General features: G+C 41.9%; 1 protein-coding gene across 1 annotated transcript in view; it reads right to left on the bottom strand.

The window, feature by feature from the left end:
- LOC138739044 (collagen alpha-1(IV) chain-like) overlaps positions 1 to 15,120 on the bottom strand; it is a 163,400-nt gene that overhangs the window by 19,688 nt on the left and 128,592 nt on the right. Inside the window, exons 41-44 of the mRNA XM_069890427.1 lie at positions 8,474 to 8,524; positions 5,764 to 5,949; positions 2,421 to 2,554; positions 1,243 to 1,315 (exon numbers count right to left, since the gene is read on the bottom strand). Of these exons, the coding sequence (XP_069746528.1) occupies positions 1,243 to 1,315; positions 2,421 to 2,554; positions 5,764 to 5,949; positions 8,474 to 8,524 (444 nt within the window). The remainder of the gene's footprint in view (positions 1 to 1,242; positions 1,316 to 2,420; positions 2,555 to 5,763; positions 5,950 to 8,473; positions 8,525 to 15,120) is intronic.

The raw sequence follows: 15,120 nt of genomic DNA, 5'->3' as shown, positions 1-15,120 counted from the left end.
GCCTCACCAATGCCTTGAACAGTCTCAACATCACCTCCTAGCTCCTATATTATATGCTGTGATTTATAAAAGCCAGTATAACCAAAAGCCTTTTTTATCATCCTATCTACATTAGAATCCACTTTCAAAGAACAATGAACCATTATTCTAAGATCTCTCTGTTCTTCTGCATTCCTCAATACCCTCCCCTTCACTGCACATGTCCTGTTTTGATTATTCTTCCCAAAATGAAGCACTTTGCACTTATCGGTATTAAACTCCATCTGCCATCTTTCATCCCACTCTCCTGCAATCCCTGAAAACCATCTTCACTATCCACAGCTCCCCCTATTTTTGTATCGTCTGCATATTTACTAACCCAATTTACCACTCCATCATCCCAATCATTAATGTAAATGACAAACAACAAGGGACCTAACACTGAGCCCTGACCCTGACGTCATCAGCCTCCAACCTGGCAGACAGTTATCCACCATGACTCTCTGGCATCTACCACTGTTGAAAGGAGAACTCATTCCCAACTAGCTAGGAGCTTCAAATTGCCTCATCTTATGTGTGCAAAGCTGTCCATCTGTGGGTCACACTCATGAGTTAGGAGTTGAGGTTTCAAGATCTGCTCTAGATACTGAGGGGCTTTGTGGAACAGACACATATGTGGAAATGAGGCCTGGGACAAATCAGCCTTGATTTTACTGAATGGTGGGACTGCTCTGACGGGTCGAGTATCTTGTGATTCTCCTCCTGTGATTCTATGGTGTATGAGGATCCAGGCTGATCAGTATGGTACGGACGGATGCCTGACTCAGACGTGCCAGTTTTCAGATGATACATTGTCTCAGATTATTTAAACTGATTCAAATGATCACTTGAATTGCCAAGGCAGAGAATGCCACAGATCAAGTGCTGAGAGTGGGTTCATGTAAATGTGTCAGTATGAATGGGAGGGGCTGAATGACCCATTTCTGAGCCATATGACCTCCCATGTGGATGCAAAAGATCCCATGGCATTATTTATGGAAGAGCAGAAATGATACCCCCTCTGTGTCCAATATCACTGAACCCATCTATCTGAAGAAAGTCTGAAAAGTGGATGTTATGCTTGTGTTAGAGTAGGGATTGCACCTCCAGTCACATGCTGTCATGTCCGAGCCTCTGTTTACCATACAACCCCACCAGCTCATTTTTTACACCAATCCAATTATTGGTGGTAACAGTGCTTCATCAGTTGAGTGAATAACTAACCAGCAAAGCCTGTAACTCCAGAAGGTCCTGAGTCACCTTTCTGTCCAGAGGCACCAGGGCGCCCTGCAATACCCTGTGGGGACACAATCCATGTTAACTCACACTGCACACGCCTAACTCCAACTTGACCACATTTCAAATCATGGCACTTACATTCCGATTATAAGCTTATTTTCCCTGAGGACTGATCCAGCGACATTTCATCATCCTGGAATTCCTCAGTGGTGGTGGGAGAGAGGATTTGAAGGGGGTACATATTCTCCTTGCTGCACCACCTGGTTCAATTAACTACTGATTCTGATTGCCCAAAGATAAGAAATTTGCTACTTTTGATTGATTGGCCAATTGAATAGGAGTTTTATTCAATTTTGACACTAGCTTAGAAAGATATAAAAGGATTCTGTGGTCTCAATGTAAAGCGAAAGGCTTGGGATCGTGTATTTGGACAAGGAATTCTTTGTGTCTGATTTATTTGCTCATTAAAGTGAACAGATTGAATTCCACAGAGCATGGGGCCAAAAACAATGAAAAAAAAAATGTAGTCTTTGGAGGTGCTGCAGAAGAGGTTCTCCAGGTTGACTTTGAAAATGAAGGGCTTATCTTAGGAGAAGAGATTGAGTCACCTGGCACTATACTCAATGGAATTTAGAAGGAAGAGGGGAGACTATTACAGAAACATCTAAAATAATGAACAGAATAGAAAAGTGAGAAATAGAGAGATTGCTTTTACTGGCTTGAGACTAGAACTAGGAGACATAGACTTATGATTCAGATTTCAGACAGTGATGAGGAGGAACTACTTTTCCTGAATTGTCGTGAATCTGTAGAATTCTCTGCCCAAGGAGGGAGCAGAGGTTGCCTCAATTAATGCTTTTAAAGGCACAGATAGATTTTTGAATAGTACGGCAATTAAAGGATTATGGGGAACAGGGGGGCAAGTGGAGCTGAGCTCATCGCCAGATCAGTCGTGATCTTATTGTATAGCGGACTAGTCTCGATGAGCCAGATGTTCTTTTGTACTTCAGTTAACCCTTTGGCTCACAGGTCTCTGCTGACGTTCTCCCTCCTGATCTTTTTCCCTCCTTCCCCTTTCTCTCTTGCACTTTTCCCTGCCTCTTCTTCAATGTGTTGGTAAAGCCCATTGATGAGTTGGATTAGACTGTGTAGCTTTAACTTACAGGCGATCCTTGGATACCTGGCTCTCCCTTGGGCCCAGGAAAGCCTTGGAATCCTGGAGACCCATGCTCTCCTCTGTCACCTTTGAGGCCATTCAGTCCTGGAGCTCCTGGCAGCCCCTGTATACCAGGGGGCCCTGCAAAAAGAAGGTGCCTGCCATCATTGACCATCTATTCACTGTCCCTGCCCTTCAATGGTATGGGGACCACCTTCCACACAAAATCATTAACCAGACAGCATGGCGAGCACTTGTTTTGGGTCCCATTTCAGCCAAGATAAAACAGAAGTGGATCAGAATCATCAGTCCATAACCACCAGTGGCTAAACAACAGCACATCAGGGCAAGATGTGGAATCTCCAGAACAGGAATTCATCATAGCAAAAATAGAGAGAGATAGTCAAAAGTTTGGCAAACCCTAGAGTGGATGCAGAGCAGCTAAAGGCATGGGTGATGGTTACAGCTAGTGATGCCTACGTTGGAGCCAACTCTTGGTCAACAAACACCTTTTCTCTTTTGTCCCAAAAGATGCTGCATCCTCTCAAAGACACCATCAAATTGAGGAAACAAGGGGAATATTGATGGCCAGGAATCATATACCCTTCTTGATCTGAAGCCAAAATCTTAAGAGCTAAGGATGTGTATTTCTATTGGGGTGCAAAGACCACATATTACAGATACAAAAAGCATTCAACACTCAATGCCCATTCAAGCTGCAATGAAAGAACAGCAGTGTGAGTAAACATTGTTAACCCTGCCCTTCCTGAGAGGCAGGTAAAGGTCAACAGTGTGGAAACAGAATCAGACAGTGGGAGGGGCAGTACTGAGAGAGTATCCCACTGTGGGAGGGGTAGTACTGAAGGAGCGTCCCACTGTGGGAGGGGCAGTACTGAGGGAGTATCCCACTGTGGGCGGGGTAGTACTGAAGGAGCGTCCCACTGTGGGAGGGGCAGTACTGAGGGAGTATCCCACTGTGGGAGGGGTAGTACTGAGGGAGTGCCCCACTGTGGGAGGGGTGTACTGAGGGAGTGCCCCACTGTGGGAAGGACAGTACCTTTTCAAAAATACAGAGCACTTAAGAATACATATTAAAAGTTTAAAAGTTTAAAAGTTTAAAAACTACATTATCAGTTCATCCAAGGTATCCCACATTCTCACTTAAACAAATTATAATACAGTAATATTTTAATATAAAAATAAATCTAAACCCACTACCAATAATGAAACTGTTTTGCAAGGAGATAAAAATTAATTCCTCACCAATGTAAGAAACTACCTCATTAGCTAACACTTCTGCATTCATACCAAACCAGAGATTTTGAAAATAATTCATAAAAGGTCCCCAGTTTGAAAATTTCAATTCAAATCGGAAATTGAGCATCTAATCTTCTCTAAATTTAAACGTGACATGAGTCACATTGGCAGAGCAACGTCCCTCCATCTGAGTAACTCCGCCCACCTAGTCATAAGAGAAATAAAAACTAATACATGCAAATGAGATGCCATTAGAGTTATGACACTCTCTCCAACAATGTCAAATAAGGCTGTTGAAGGGATAGGCTTAAAATTAACTTTAAAAAGTACAGAAAAAGTTTGAGCTATTTCATTCCAGTATTTCTCAAGGCTCTGGCATTTCCAAAACATGTATTACTGAAACTGCCAGCAACCTCCTTTGAAGAAGACCGCAGAGCCCACCTCACTGACAAAAGGCAAAGGAGGAAAAACCCAACACCCAACCCCAACCAACCAATTTTCCCTTGCAACCGCTGCAATCGTGTCTGCCTGTCCCGCATTGGACTTGTCAGCCACAAACGAGCCTGCAGCTGACGTGGACTTTTTACCCCCTCCATAAATCTTCGTCCGCGAAGCCAAGCCAAAGAAAATTACTGAAGCACCTCCATTGTTGTATCAATGACAATTAGATCATTTGACTTTGGACATGTGAGGTCTGTGGACTTCTTTAAATTGAAGGAGGGATGAGGTATTAACCAATTTGAAAATTGCACTTTAAGTTTCTTGAGAGTTTAAAAACTGTAGGTCCAGTTCCCAGGTTTCTTAAATTTTATCTAAAGGAGCCTCTCTTATTCCCAACAACATGAAAATTGCATCTATTAAATTCTTATCAGTGCTCATAGGGAATGTATGTGATTGAGTTTGCTAAAAATCTCTAATCTGTAAATCACCATAAAAATGAGTATTTGGTAATCTATATTTAACTGACACTTGTTCAAATGAAGAAATAAATCTTTAAAACATTTAATGCCTAATCTATACCATTGTTTAAAAGTTACATCAATCATGGAAGGTTTAAAGAAATAATTAGAAAAAATAGGACTAGAAAGAGAAAATCTCAATAAAGCAAAATGTTTTCTAAATTGTATTCAGATCCTCAAAGTATGTTAAACCACTGAGGTATCAGATAATTTATTTAAAGATGTAGGAAGTGAGGATCCAAGAAGGGAAATAATAGAAAATTCTGTAACAGAATTAGATTCCAAAGAGACCCACATTGGAAAGACTTCACGATTAATATAATAGAACCAAAATGTAAGAATTAATGTATTGACTGCCCCATAATAGAACCTCAAATTTGGCAAGGCTAAACCTCCATTCTTTTTAAGTTTTTGTAAATGGACTTGGTTTAGGCGAGGATTTTTATTCTTCCATATATAAGAGGATAAGTTTGAGTCGAGGGAGTTAAAAATAGACTTTAGGAATAAAAATAGGCGAAACCTGATAAAGGTATATAAATTTAGGTAATATGTTCATTTTAATAGAGTTGATTCGATCAACGAATGATAAAGAAAGGGCGACCAATTTGATAACACCCCTCTCACATGTTTGATTAAAATGAGAACATTTTCTTTGAATACGTTTTTTAAATAATTTTAGTAATTGTTGCACCCAAAAGGGGAAATGATTTCTTACAATTTTAAAGGGAAGGTTAGTATTTATTGGTGCCAGATTATTCAAAGGAAAAAGTTCACTCTTATGTAAATTTAACTTATAACCTGAAAATTGACTAAAATGAGAATTTAAAGAAAGCATAGAAGGCAAAAAAGTCTCAAGATTAGAAGTAAGTAACAACAAATCATCATCATAAAGCAAAACTTTGTGGGCTGTGTCCTTCCTTAAAATACTAGTAATATCAAAGGTAGATTCTTCAAAAGCAATAGCTAAGGGTTCTGAAGCCAGGGAGGGGCAGTACTGAGGGAGCACCCCACTGTGTGTGGGGGGGGGGGCAATGGGCCGAATGGTTGCTGTGTGATGATAACTTGCAAAATGCCTATTTGTGATCATTCATCATCGCAGCAACTTTCATCTGACCAATGAAATCACATCCTTACCTGGCAGGCCCTGGTTTCCTTGAGCTCCTTTTTCCCCTTTTGGCCCTTCCAGGGCAATGCTGGGTGGGCCAGGTGGTCCCAGGTTTCCTTTGAGACCTTTGCTGCCTGTGAATCCTTTCTCTCCTTTCCTTCCTGGAATTCCCGGTGATCCAGGGAAGCCCGGTAAGCCAATGTCACCTTTCACACCTGTTAAGACGGAGCTGTCAGTCATTTAATCCTCGATCGGACCCAATGGTGAGCCTTGTCCTGGCCCAGTTAGATAATGACTGGAATTCCCTGAGGAAAGGGAAATGGTTGGACAATTCCTCTTTAAATTTTTATTTTAACTTAAGAGATACAGGTACAACACAATTACCGGCCCTTCTGGCTATGAGCTTGTGCCACCCATTCATACCCATTTGACTAATTAACCCTCTGATCCTGTACCTCTTTGGAATGTGGGAGGCAACTGGTATACCCAGAGGAAACCCATGCAAACATGGGTAGAATGTACAAACTCGTGACAAACAGCACCAGATTTGAACTTGGGCTTTTGGTACTGTAATACCATTGTGCTAACCATTACACTAATTGCAGAACATTACTCCAGGAGATCAGGTTGGTCTTAGTGAATGGGATTCATTTACATGCATTAAAAGCATTGAAGAAGCATTTTTCATCCAATGTGTTGTGTTAGAGAAATTATCCAACTTCTATCGAATGGTGTAGCTGTAGTTCTGCTTGGAGTCTCTTAATGGAATCTGTTGTCTATTTAATGCACTATTCAGTCTCTGTTTGATGAAAGAAATTTTTGTCTGGGGGGGAGGGGGGGAACCTTCCCTACACATAGCACCTTAACTGATAGTGTCACTGGCCACCCTCAGTGGTGTCCACGTTACTGAATGATTGAACACTGGGAAAGTAAGCAAGGTTGTGTTTTTCATCTTGAGAAAAGAGCATTAAACCATTGGATCTTATGAGGGACAGACAGGGAGAAAGGTGATGCAAATAATAAAGTGGAAGAAGACAAAGGGTCGTATTGGAAGGATGGTTTTCCGATTGGAAGCCTGTTACCAGTAGAGTGGCGCAGGGTTCTGTATCGGGTCTTCTGTTGTTTTGCTGAAACATGGAAGTTCTGCACTCTGTGATTGCAGTAAAAACACACTGAAATGCTGGAGGAGCTCGGCTGGTCTTTCAGCGTCCATAGGAGACAAAGATAGATTTCTGGCATTTCAGGCCTGAGCTTTTCTTCAAGGTCTTGGAGAAGGGTTCAGGCCTGAAACATTGGCAATCTATCTTTGTCTCCTATGGACGCTGAAAGACCAGCCAAGCTCCTCCAGCATTTCAGTGTGTTTTGCTACTGTTGTTTGACATCTACATTTAAAATTTGGATGACAGTATAGTTAACATGATTCATAGATTTGCAGATGACCAAAATTGGCGGATAAGTGGACAGTGAAGATAGATACCAAGTTTACAACAGGATATGGGAAAATGGAACAATGAGTGGCAAATGGAACTTAACTCTGACAAGTGTGAGGTGTTACACCTTGATAAGTCAAACCAGGGCAGGATGAGTACTTGACTGGAAAGTCTCTGGAAAGTGCTGCGGAACAGAGAGACCTAGAGGTACAGGTGTATAATTCCTTGAAGGTGGAAATTCAGGTGGTAAGATTGTGAAGAAGATGTTTGGCACACTGCCCTTCATTGGGAAGGGTATTGCGTACAAAAGTTGGGAATTGTGATTCAGCTGATTCATAAGGACCACGTTGAGAGAACTGTGTGCAGTTCCAGTCACCCAGCTGGAGGAAGGACATCAATACACTTAATGGGGTGCAGAGGAGATGCACCAGGATGCTGCCGGGACTGGAGGGGTTCAGTGAAGGAGGCTGAGGGGTGATGATTTTATAAACTTCTATAACATGAAGGGTACGGATAAAATGAACGCTCACAGACTTTTGACCAGGGTAGATGATTCTAGAACTGGAGGGCATAGGTTTAAGGTGAGAGGGGAAAGATCTAGGGACCTGAGAGTGTGGTCCACATCTGGAATAAGATGCTAGAGGGAACTGTAGAAATGGGCACAATAACAATGTTCAAAAGGCATTTGGACAGATGGGAAGGGTTTGAGAGATATGGACCTTTGACAGATTTTAAACGGAAGTTTAAGTGCAGTGGAGGGGGCAGTGGGAAAATAATGAAGGAGATGATGGAGGGGGTGGTGATGGAGGAGGAGGCGGTGGAGAAGATGATGGAAGTGATGGAGTGGATAGAGGAAGAGATGGACAAGATGTAGATGGAGGGGAGGTAGAGGCGGAGGTGGAGGAGAGTGGTAGGAGATGATGGGAGAGGGTGGAGGAGGTGAAGGGAAGGCAATGGAGAGGGAGATGATGGAGGATGGGGTGGAGGAGAGATGGAGGAGGTGTTGGGAGGAGATAGTGGAAGAGGATGTGGAGGGGAGTTGAGGGAGTAGGAGGTCATGTAGATGATAGAGATGATGGAGGAGCAGGAGGGAGGTGTTAGAGGAGGTGATGGGTGGAGGAGATGGAGAAGAGGTGCTGGAGGAGATGGAAATTAGGTGATGGAAGAGGAGATAGTGAAGGAGATGAAGGAAGTGATGATGGTGGAGGAAGTGGTGGATGAGATGGAGGAGGAGATGTCGGAGGTGGTGGAGGAAGAAATGATGGAGGAGATGGAGAAGGTAGAATAATTAGCTGAGGCTGGAGCTTACCCGTTGGTCCGGGATGGCCTGGTGGCCCAGGCATGTCTCTTCCGGGAAAACCTGGAAATTCACCAATGAACAGAATGGATATCAGCAGGAGTACCTGAAGTGACACCAGTCCAGACCACAAAAAACTCCAGAGGGTTGTGAACATGGCCAGACGATCACATATTCCCCCCTCCTTTCCAGACACCCGATCTAGACCTCCCACTATCTTGGAAAAGCAGCCAACGTATTGAAAGACTCATCCCACCATCTTATTTTCACCCCCCCCCCAACCCATCAGAAGGAAGATTCATGATTGTGATATCATGAATAGCCAGATTCGATGACAGTTTCCTTTCCTATTATCAGACTCTTGAATGAACCTCACAAAAATAAAATTCCTCAGTATTAAACTCTCTCTGTAATTCTTACTGTGTTATGTATGTCTAACTAGACTGCTCGCAAAACAAACTTCCTCACTGCATCTTGGTACATGACAATAAGCTTGAACGATCCAGGGTGCTGGTGCTGTAACAGCTTCTCACTGCTGATTACAGCCCACATATCTGTAGGGCCACATACACCTTGACGTTAGTAGCTGATTACAGTCAGGGTGGAAGTACAGTTCTCCATGATTAATAACATCTTGTGAATGTACTATAACAACTTGATGCTTCTAACAGCATGCACCTCCTGGGATAGTGGAGATAGAATAGAGATAGGGTAGTTTGGGAAGGACAGTCAGGTCTCTTCAAACTTCTAAATTCTTCTCAAAATAACCCACAAAATTCAAACAAAATTCATTGAATCAACTTGTCTTTACATCACAATGTCCACCCACTTGGGAATATTCTTGCCTTCACACAGTTCAGGTTCACAGCAGGTCTCAGTTAGATACAAGAACAGATAGGTCAGGAGCTGGAGGTGAGGAAGTGGGGGAGGTGAGGAGCACGAGGTGAGGAACAAGAGTCCATTTGGGCCCCTCTGAGCCACACCACCATTTAATGATATCATATCTGATATCATTATGATATGAGACCCCACGTCTACCCCAGCCCCTCTTTGCCAACCTCCTCTGCCCTAAAAATAGTCAAATATTCTGCTTCCCCTACCCTGTGAGTAAAGAATTCTAAAGACTCACCATCCTCTGAGAACAAGATTTACCATTTCAATTTTTAATAGGCATCCCAAATGAGTAAAACCTAACAACTTGTCCTAGATTCTCTCATGAGATGAAACCTAATCTCCACATACATACACTGTCAAGAACCTTCATGATCCTGTTCAATAAAATACTTCTGCCGAATTCAGATACAAGCTCACACTCTTCAACATCTCCACAGAAGTTGATCTCTGTTCCAGGAATTAATACAAAAACTGGGCCCCAATCTAAATGTTGATGGTCTTCAGATAGCTGACCTCAGTCCCACCAGCTTCTCATTGTTTGATTAATCTGATAAAAGCTGTTTCCTGTATTTTCAGTTTTAGTTCAGATTTTCAGCATCTGCAATATTTTAATTTGCATTTGTCTTTTAAACACCCCCTGAACTACTCCGGTGCATGAACATTCTTGCTTAAATAAGGAGACCAAGAATCTACACAGCTTGATCTCTCCAACGTCCTGTATAACTGAAGCACCACAATAGTAACATTCTGTTAGCTGTCCTAATTACCTCGAGTCCCTTTTTGACTGATCATGCAGTGGGGCACAAAACCATCACCATTAGGATTTAGGAAACCTACAACATTGGGTCACAGGTCCCTCAGCATTGGGACGCCGAGATCCTTCAGCATTGGAATGCAAAAATCCTTCAGCATTGGGACACCGAGATCCTTCAGCATTGGGATGCCGAGATCCTTCAGCATTGGAACACCGAGATCCTTCAGCATTGGGATGCCGAGATCCTTCAGCATTTGGATACCGAGATCCTTCAGCATTGGGAAACAGTGATCCTTCAACATTGGGACACAGGTCCCTCAGCATTAGGACATTGAGGTCCCTCAGCATTGGGGAAAAAACACTCAGTATTGGGGCACAGACCCATCAACATTGGGACACTGATATCCCTCAGAATCGGGTCATTGAGACCCCTCAGCAAAGGAACAGATCCCTCAACATTGGAAGGCAGATTCCTCAGCATTGGGAACCATAGAACACGACGCAGAGGCAGCCTTTCTAGTCTGTGCTAAAATATTATTCTGCTATTCCCATTGACCTGCACCCAGTCCATAATGCTCCAGTCCTCCCCCATCCATGTACCTATCCAATTTATTCTTAAAGCATAAGAATAAACCCATATTTACCATGTCAGATGGAGCTCGTTCCACCCTCCCACCACCATTTCTGAGTCAAGAAGTTCTCCCTAATGTTCTTTCTAAATCTTTTGCCTTTCACCCTAAAGCCATGTCCTCTCATATTTATCTCTCCCAATCTAAGAGCCTGCTCACATTTACTCTGTCCATACCCCTTATAATTTTTTAAACCTATCAAATCTCCCCTCATTCTTCTACATTCCAGGGAATGAAGTCCTAACCTCTTTAATCTTTCCCAGTAACTCAACTCCTGAAGACCCGGAAACATCTTCATAAATTTTCTCTGAACTTTTTCAATCTTACTGATATTCTTCCTGTAGTTAGGATACTAGAACTGTACACAATACCCTAAATTTGGCCTCACCAATGTCTTTCACGACCTCACCATAACATCCCAGCTACTATACTCAATACTTTTATTTATGAATGCCAAGATGCCAAAAGCTTTCTTTACAATTCTGTCTACCTGTGACTCCACTTTCAGGGAATTATGTATCTGTATTCCCAAATCCCTTTGTTCCTCTGCACTCCTCAGTGCCCTCTCATTTACTGTGTATGTCCTACTCTGGTTTGTCCTTCCAAAATGCAATACCTCACACTTGTCTGCATTAAATTTCATCTGCCATTTTCTGTCCCACTTTTCCAGTTGGTCCAGATCCTTCTGTAAGCTTTGAATCCCTTCTTGCTGTCCACAATGCTTCCAATGTTAGTGTCATCGGCAAACTTGCTGATCCAATTTACCACATTTATCATCCAGATCATTGATATAGATGACAAACAACAATAGTCCCAGCACTGATCCCTGAGGCACACCACTCGTCACAGGCCTCCACGCTGAGAAGCAATCATCCACTACTACTCTGGGTCTTCTCCCATTCAGCCAATTTCAAATCCACTTTACAACCTCTCCATGGATACCTAGTGTTTGAACCTTCTGAACTAGCCTCTCATGTGAGACCTTGCCAAAAAAGGCTTTACTAAAGTCCATGTAGACAACATCCACAGCCTTTCCTTCATCTACTTTCTTGGTAACCAACTCAAAAAACTCTAACATGACCTACCTTGCATAAAGCCATCCTCATTATCCTTAATCAGCCCCTGGCTGTCCAAATACTTATATATCCAATCTTTCATAACACCCTCCAATAATTTACCCACTACTGATGCCAGGGTCACCAGCCTGTAATTTCCTGGTTTACTCTTGGAGCCTTTTTTAAACAACAGAACAACAGCTACCCCCCAATCCTCCAGCATCTCACCTTTGGCTAAGGACATTTTAAATATTTCTAACAGGGCCCGTGCAATTTCTACACCAATCTCTCTCAAGATTGGAGGGAATATCACATCAGGCCTGGGGGAATTTATCTGCCATTATTCAAGCACCTCCTCCTCTTTAATCTCTATATGTTCCATGAGACTACTGCTTGTTCCCCTTCCTTCCTTATACACTATCAGTTTCCTGAGTAAATACTGATGCAAAAAAACTGTTTGAGATCTCCCCGTTCTTGTGAAGCTCCATACGATTCTGATCTTCTAACAGATCAATTTTGTCCCTTACTATCCTTTTACTCTTAATGTACTTGTAGTAACCCTTCAGGTTTACCTTCACGTTATCTGCCAAAGCAACCCCATGTCTTTTTTTTGCCTTCCTGACTTCCTCCTTAAGTATTTTGTTACATCTATAGTTCAGTGGTTAGTGCACTGGTCTTGTAAATCAGGGGTTGCAAGATCGTTCCTTGTTGGGGCCTCACCCCTGTGAGGGGCACTGGACAAAATGGTGACTCTCTGCCTTCCTTACAGTAGACAAATTTAAAGAATTTCATACATGTTACATTCTGAATGTAGTATTATGTGACAATAATGGAACCTTTACCTTACATTTTCTATACTCTTCTGGTACCTATTTTGCTCCTTGTTGCCTATACCTGCTATGCACCTCTCTCTTCTTCTTAACCAGACTGCCAATATCCCTTGAAAACCAAGATTCCCTATGCCTGTTAACTTTGCCTTTAATCCTTACAGGAACATGCAAACTCTGCACTCTCAAAATTTCACCTCTGAAGGCCTTACACTTACTGAACACAACTTATCCCAATCCACTCTTCCTACATCCCTTCCAGTTTCCACAAAATTGGCCTTTCTCCAAATTAGATTCTGAAATCTAGGACCAGACCTATCCATAATTAATCTGAAACAATGACATTATGGTCACTGGACCCAAAATGTTTGCATATACATACATCTGTCACCTGACCAGTCTGGTTCCCCAATAGGAGATCCTGAACTGCATCCTCTCTCGTTGGTACCTCTATATATTGATTTTTAAAACTCCAAGCCATCCAGCCCTTTTACAGTATGGGAATCCCAGTCAATATGCGGAAAGTTAAAGTTTCCTACTATCACAACTTTCTGTTTCTTACATCGGTCTGCTATTTCTACAGATTTGCTCCTCCAATTTTGTCTGACTATTGGGCGGTCTATAATTCAAACCTATCAAGAGTGGGGACACAGATTTCACAGCATTGTGCCGCTGAGATCCTTCAGCACTGGGACACTGAGACCCCTCCACATTTTGACACTGAGGACCCTCAGCATTGGGACACCAAGATCCCTCTGCATTGGGCCTCTGGGATCCCTCAGCTTGTGATACAGATCCCTCTGGGACCCCAGATTTTGGGATCCCAGAGAGAGTTGCCTCAATGACTACCACCCAGTAGCACTACCAGCTACTGTGGTGAAATGCTTTGAGAGGTTGGTCATGGCCAGAATGAACTTTTACCTAAATAGAGGTTTGGATCCACTGCAATTCATCTATCTATCTTTTGTGGAGCGATTAAGATGCATTATCACTGACCCTCCACTCGGGTTTGGATAACCTCAAAAACAGGAACTCCTACTTATGGCTGCTCTTCATAGACTATAGACCAAAGCTCAGCCTTCACCACCATTATTCCCTCAGTGCAGGTCAAGAAGCTACAATCCCTGATCCTCTGCATTCCCCTCTAAAACTGGATTCTTGATTTCCTCATCAGACGACCACAGTTAGTATGAATTGAAAACATCATCTCCTCCTCACTGACTATCCACAGAGGTGCACCTCAATGATGCGTGCTTAGCCCACTGCTCTATTCACTATAAACCCATGACTGGCCAAGCACAATTCCAGTGCCATTTACAAATTTGCCGATGACACCACAGTTGTCAGCAGAATCACAAATGGCAATGAGGAAGTGTACAGGAGGTTCTAAAAAACAGTCAGATAAATTATGTATTCCTTTCTCCTCCCATTGTTTCAAAATAATATTAGATACCGTGAAAGGAACAAGTTGATTATTAAATAATGGTAATCTTCCCGACCACTTATTTTTCAATCCCATTTTATGTAATTTACTTGTCCATAAATTCATTAAATGTTTCAATATTGGTACATCATAAGTTCGTAACAAATTTTTATTCCATCAAAATAAAAATTCATTCGAAAATTTTTCAGAAATAACTGCCAATTCTATCTGTGCCCAACTAGGCGTTTCTTGTGTGGCCATTAATACGCTAAGAAATCTAAATTGAGCTGCTTCATAATAAAATTGAAAATTAGGTAGTCGTAACCCTCCAAATTGAAAATCCCACATCAATTTTTTCAACGCCACCCTAGGGAATTTTCCTTTCCACAAAAAATCCCTAATTACCTTATATAAGTCCCTAATTATCTTATATAAGTCCTTAAAAAATCTTTTTTGTAAACAACAGGGAATTGATTGGAATAAATATTGTATACGAGGAAAAATATTCATTTTTATAATATTAATTCTTCCTAATAAACCCAAAGGTAAATCTTTCCATTTAACTAAATCTGCCTTAATCTTCTTCATTAAAGGAAGATAATTAAGTGAATATAAGTTTTGGTAATCAGTATTAACATTAATTCCCAAATATTTAATTTGTTTCATCCACTTCAAATTCGTAATATTTCTAAACATTGAATAATCATCTTTACTAATTGATAAAATTTCACTTTTAGTCCAATTGCGCTCAATGTTAACAAAACTAAGATGACTGTGGACTTCAGAAGTAAATCAGGAGAATACAATCCAGTCCTCATCGAGGGCTCAGTAGAAGAGAGGGTCAAGAACTTAAAATTCCTGGGTGTCAACATCTCCGAGGATCTGTCCTGGAGCCTCCATGTCGAAGCAATCGTGAATCCTCAGCACTGGCTATACTTTGTGTGGTTTAAGATTTGGTATGTCCCCAAAGACTCTCGTAAACTTCTACAGGTGATCGTGGAGAGCATTCTGGCCGTTTGCATCACTGTCTTGTATGGCAGTGCCAATGCTCAGGACAAAAATAAACTCCAGAGGGTT

The sequence above is a fragment of the Narcine bancroftii genome, chromosome 7 (assembly GCF_036971445.1).
Source record: "Narcine bancroftii isolate sNarBan1 chromosome 7, sNarBan1.hap1, whole genome shotgun sequence".
Classification (NCBI taxonomy): domain Eukaryota; kingdom Metazoa; phylum Chordata; class Chondrichthyes; order Torpediniformes; family Narcinidae; genus Narcine; species Narcine bancroftii.
This window is presented reverse-complemented; position numbering and strand designations above follow the sequence as displayed.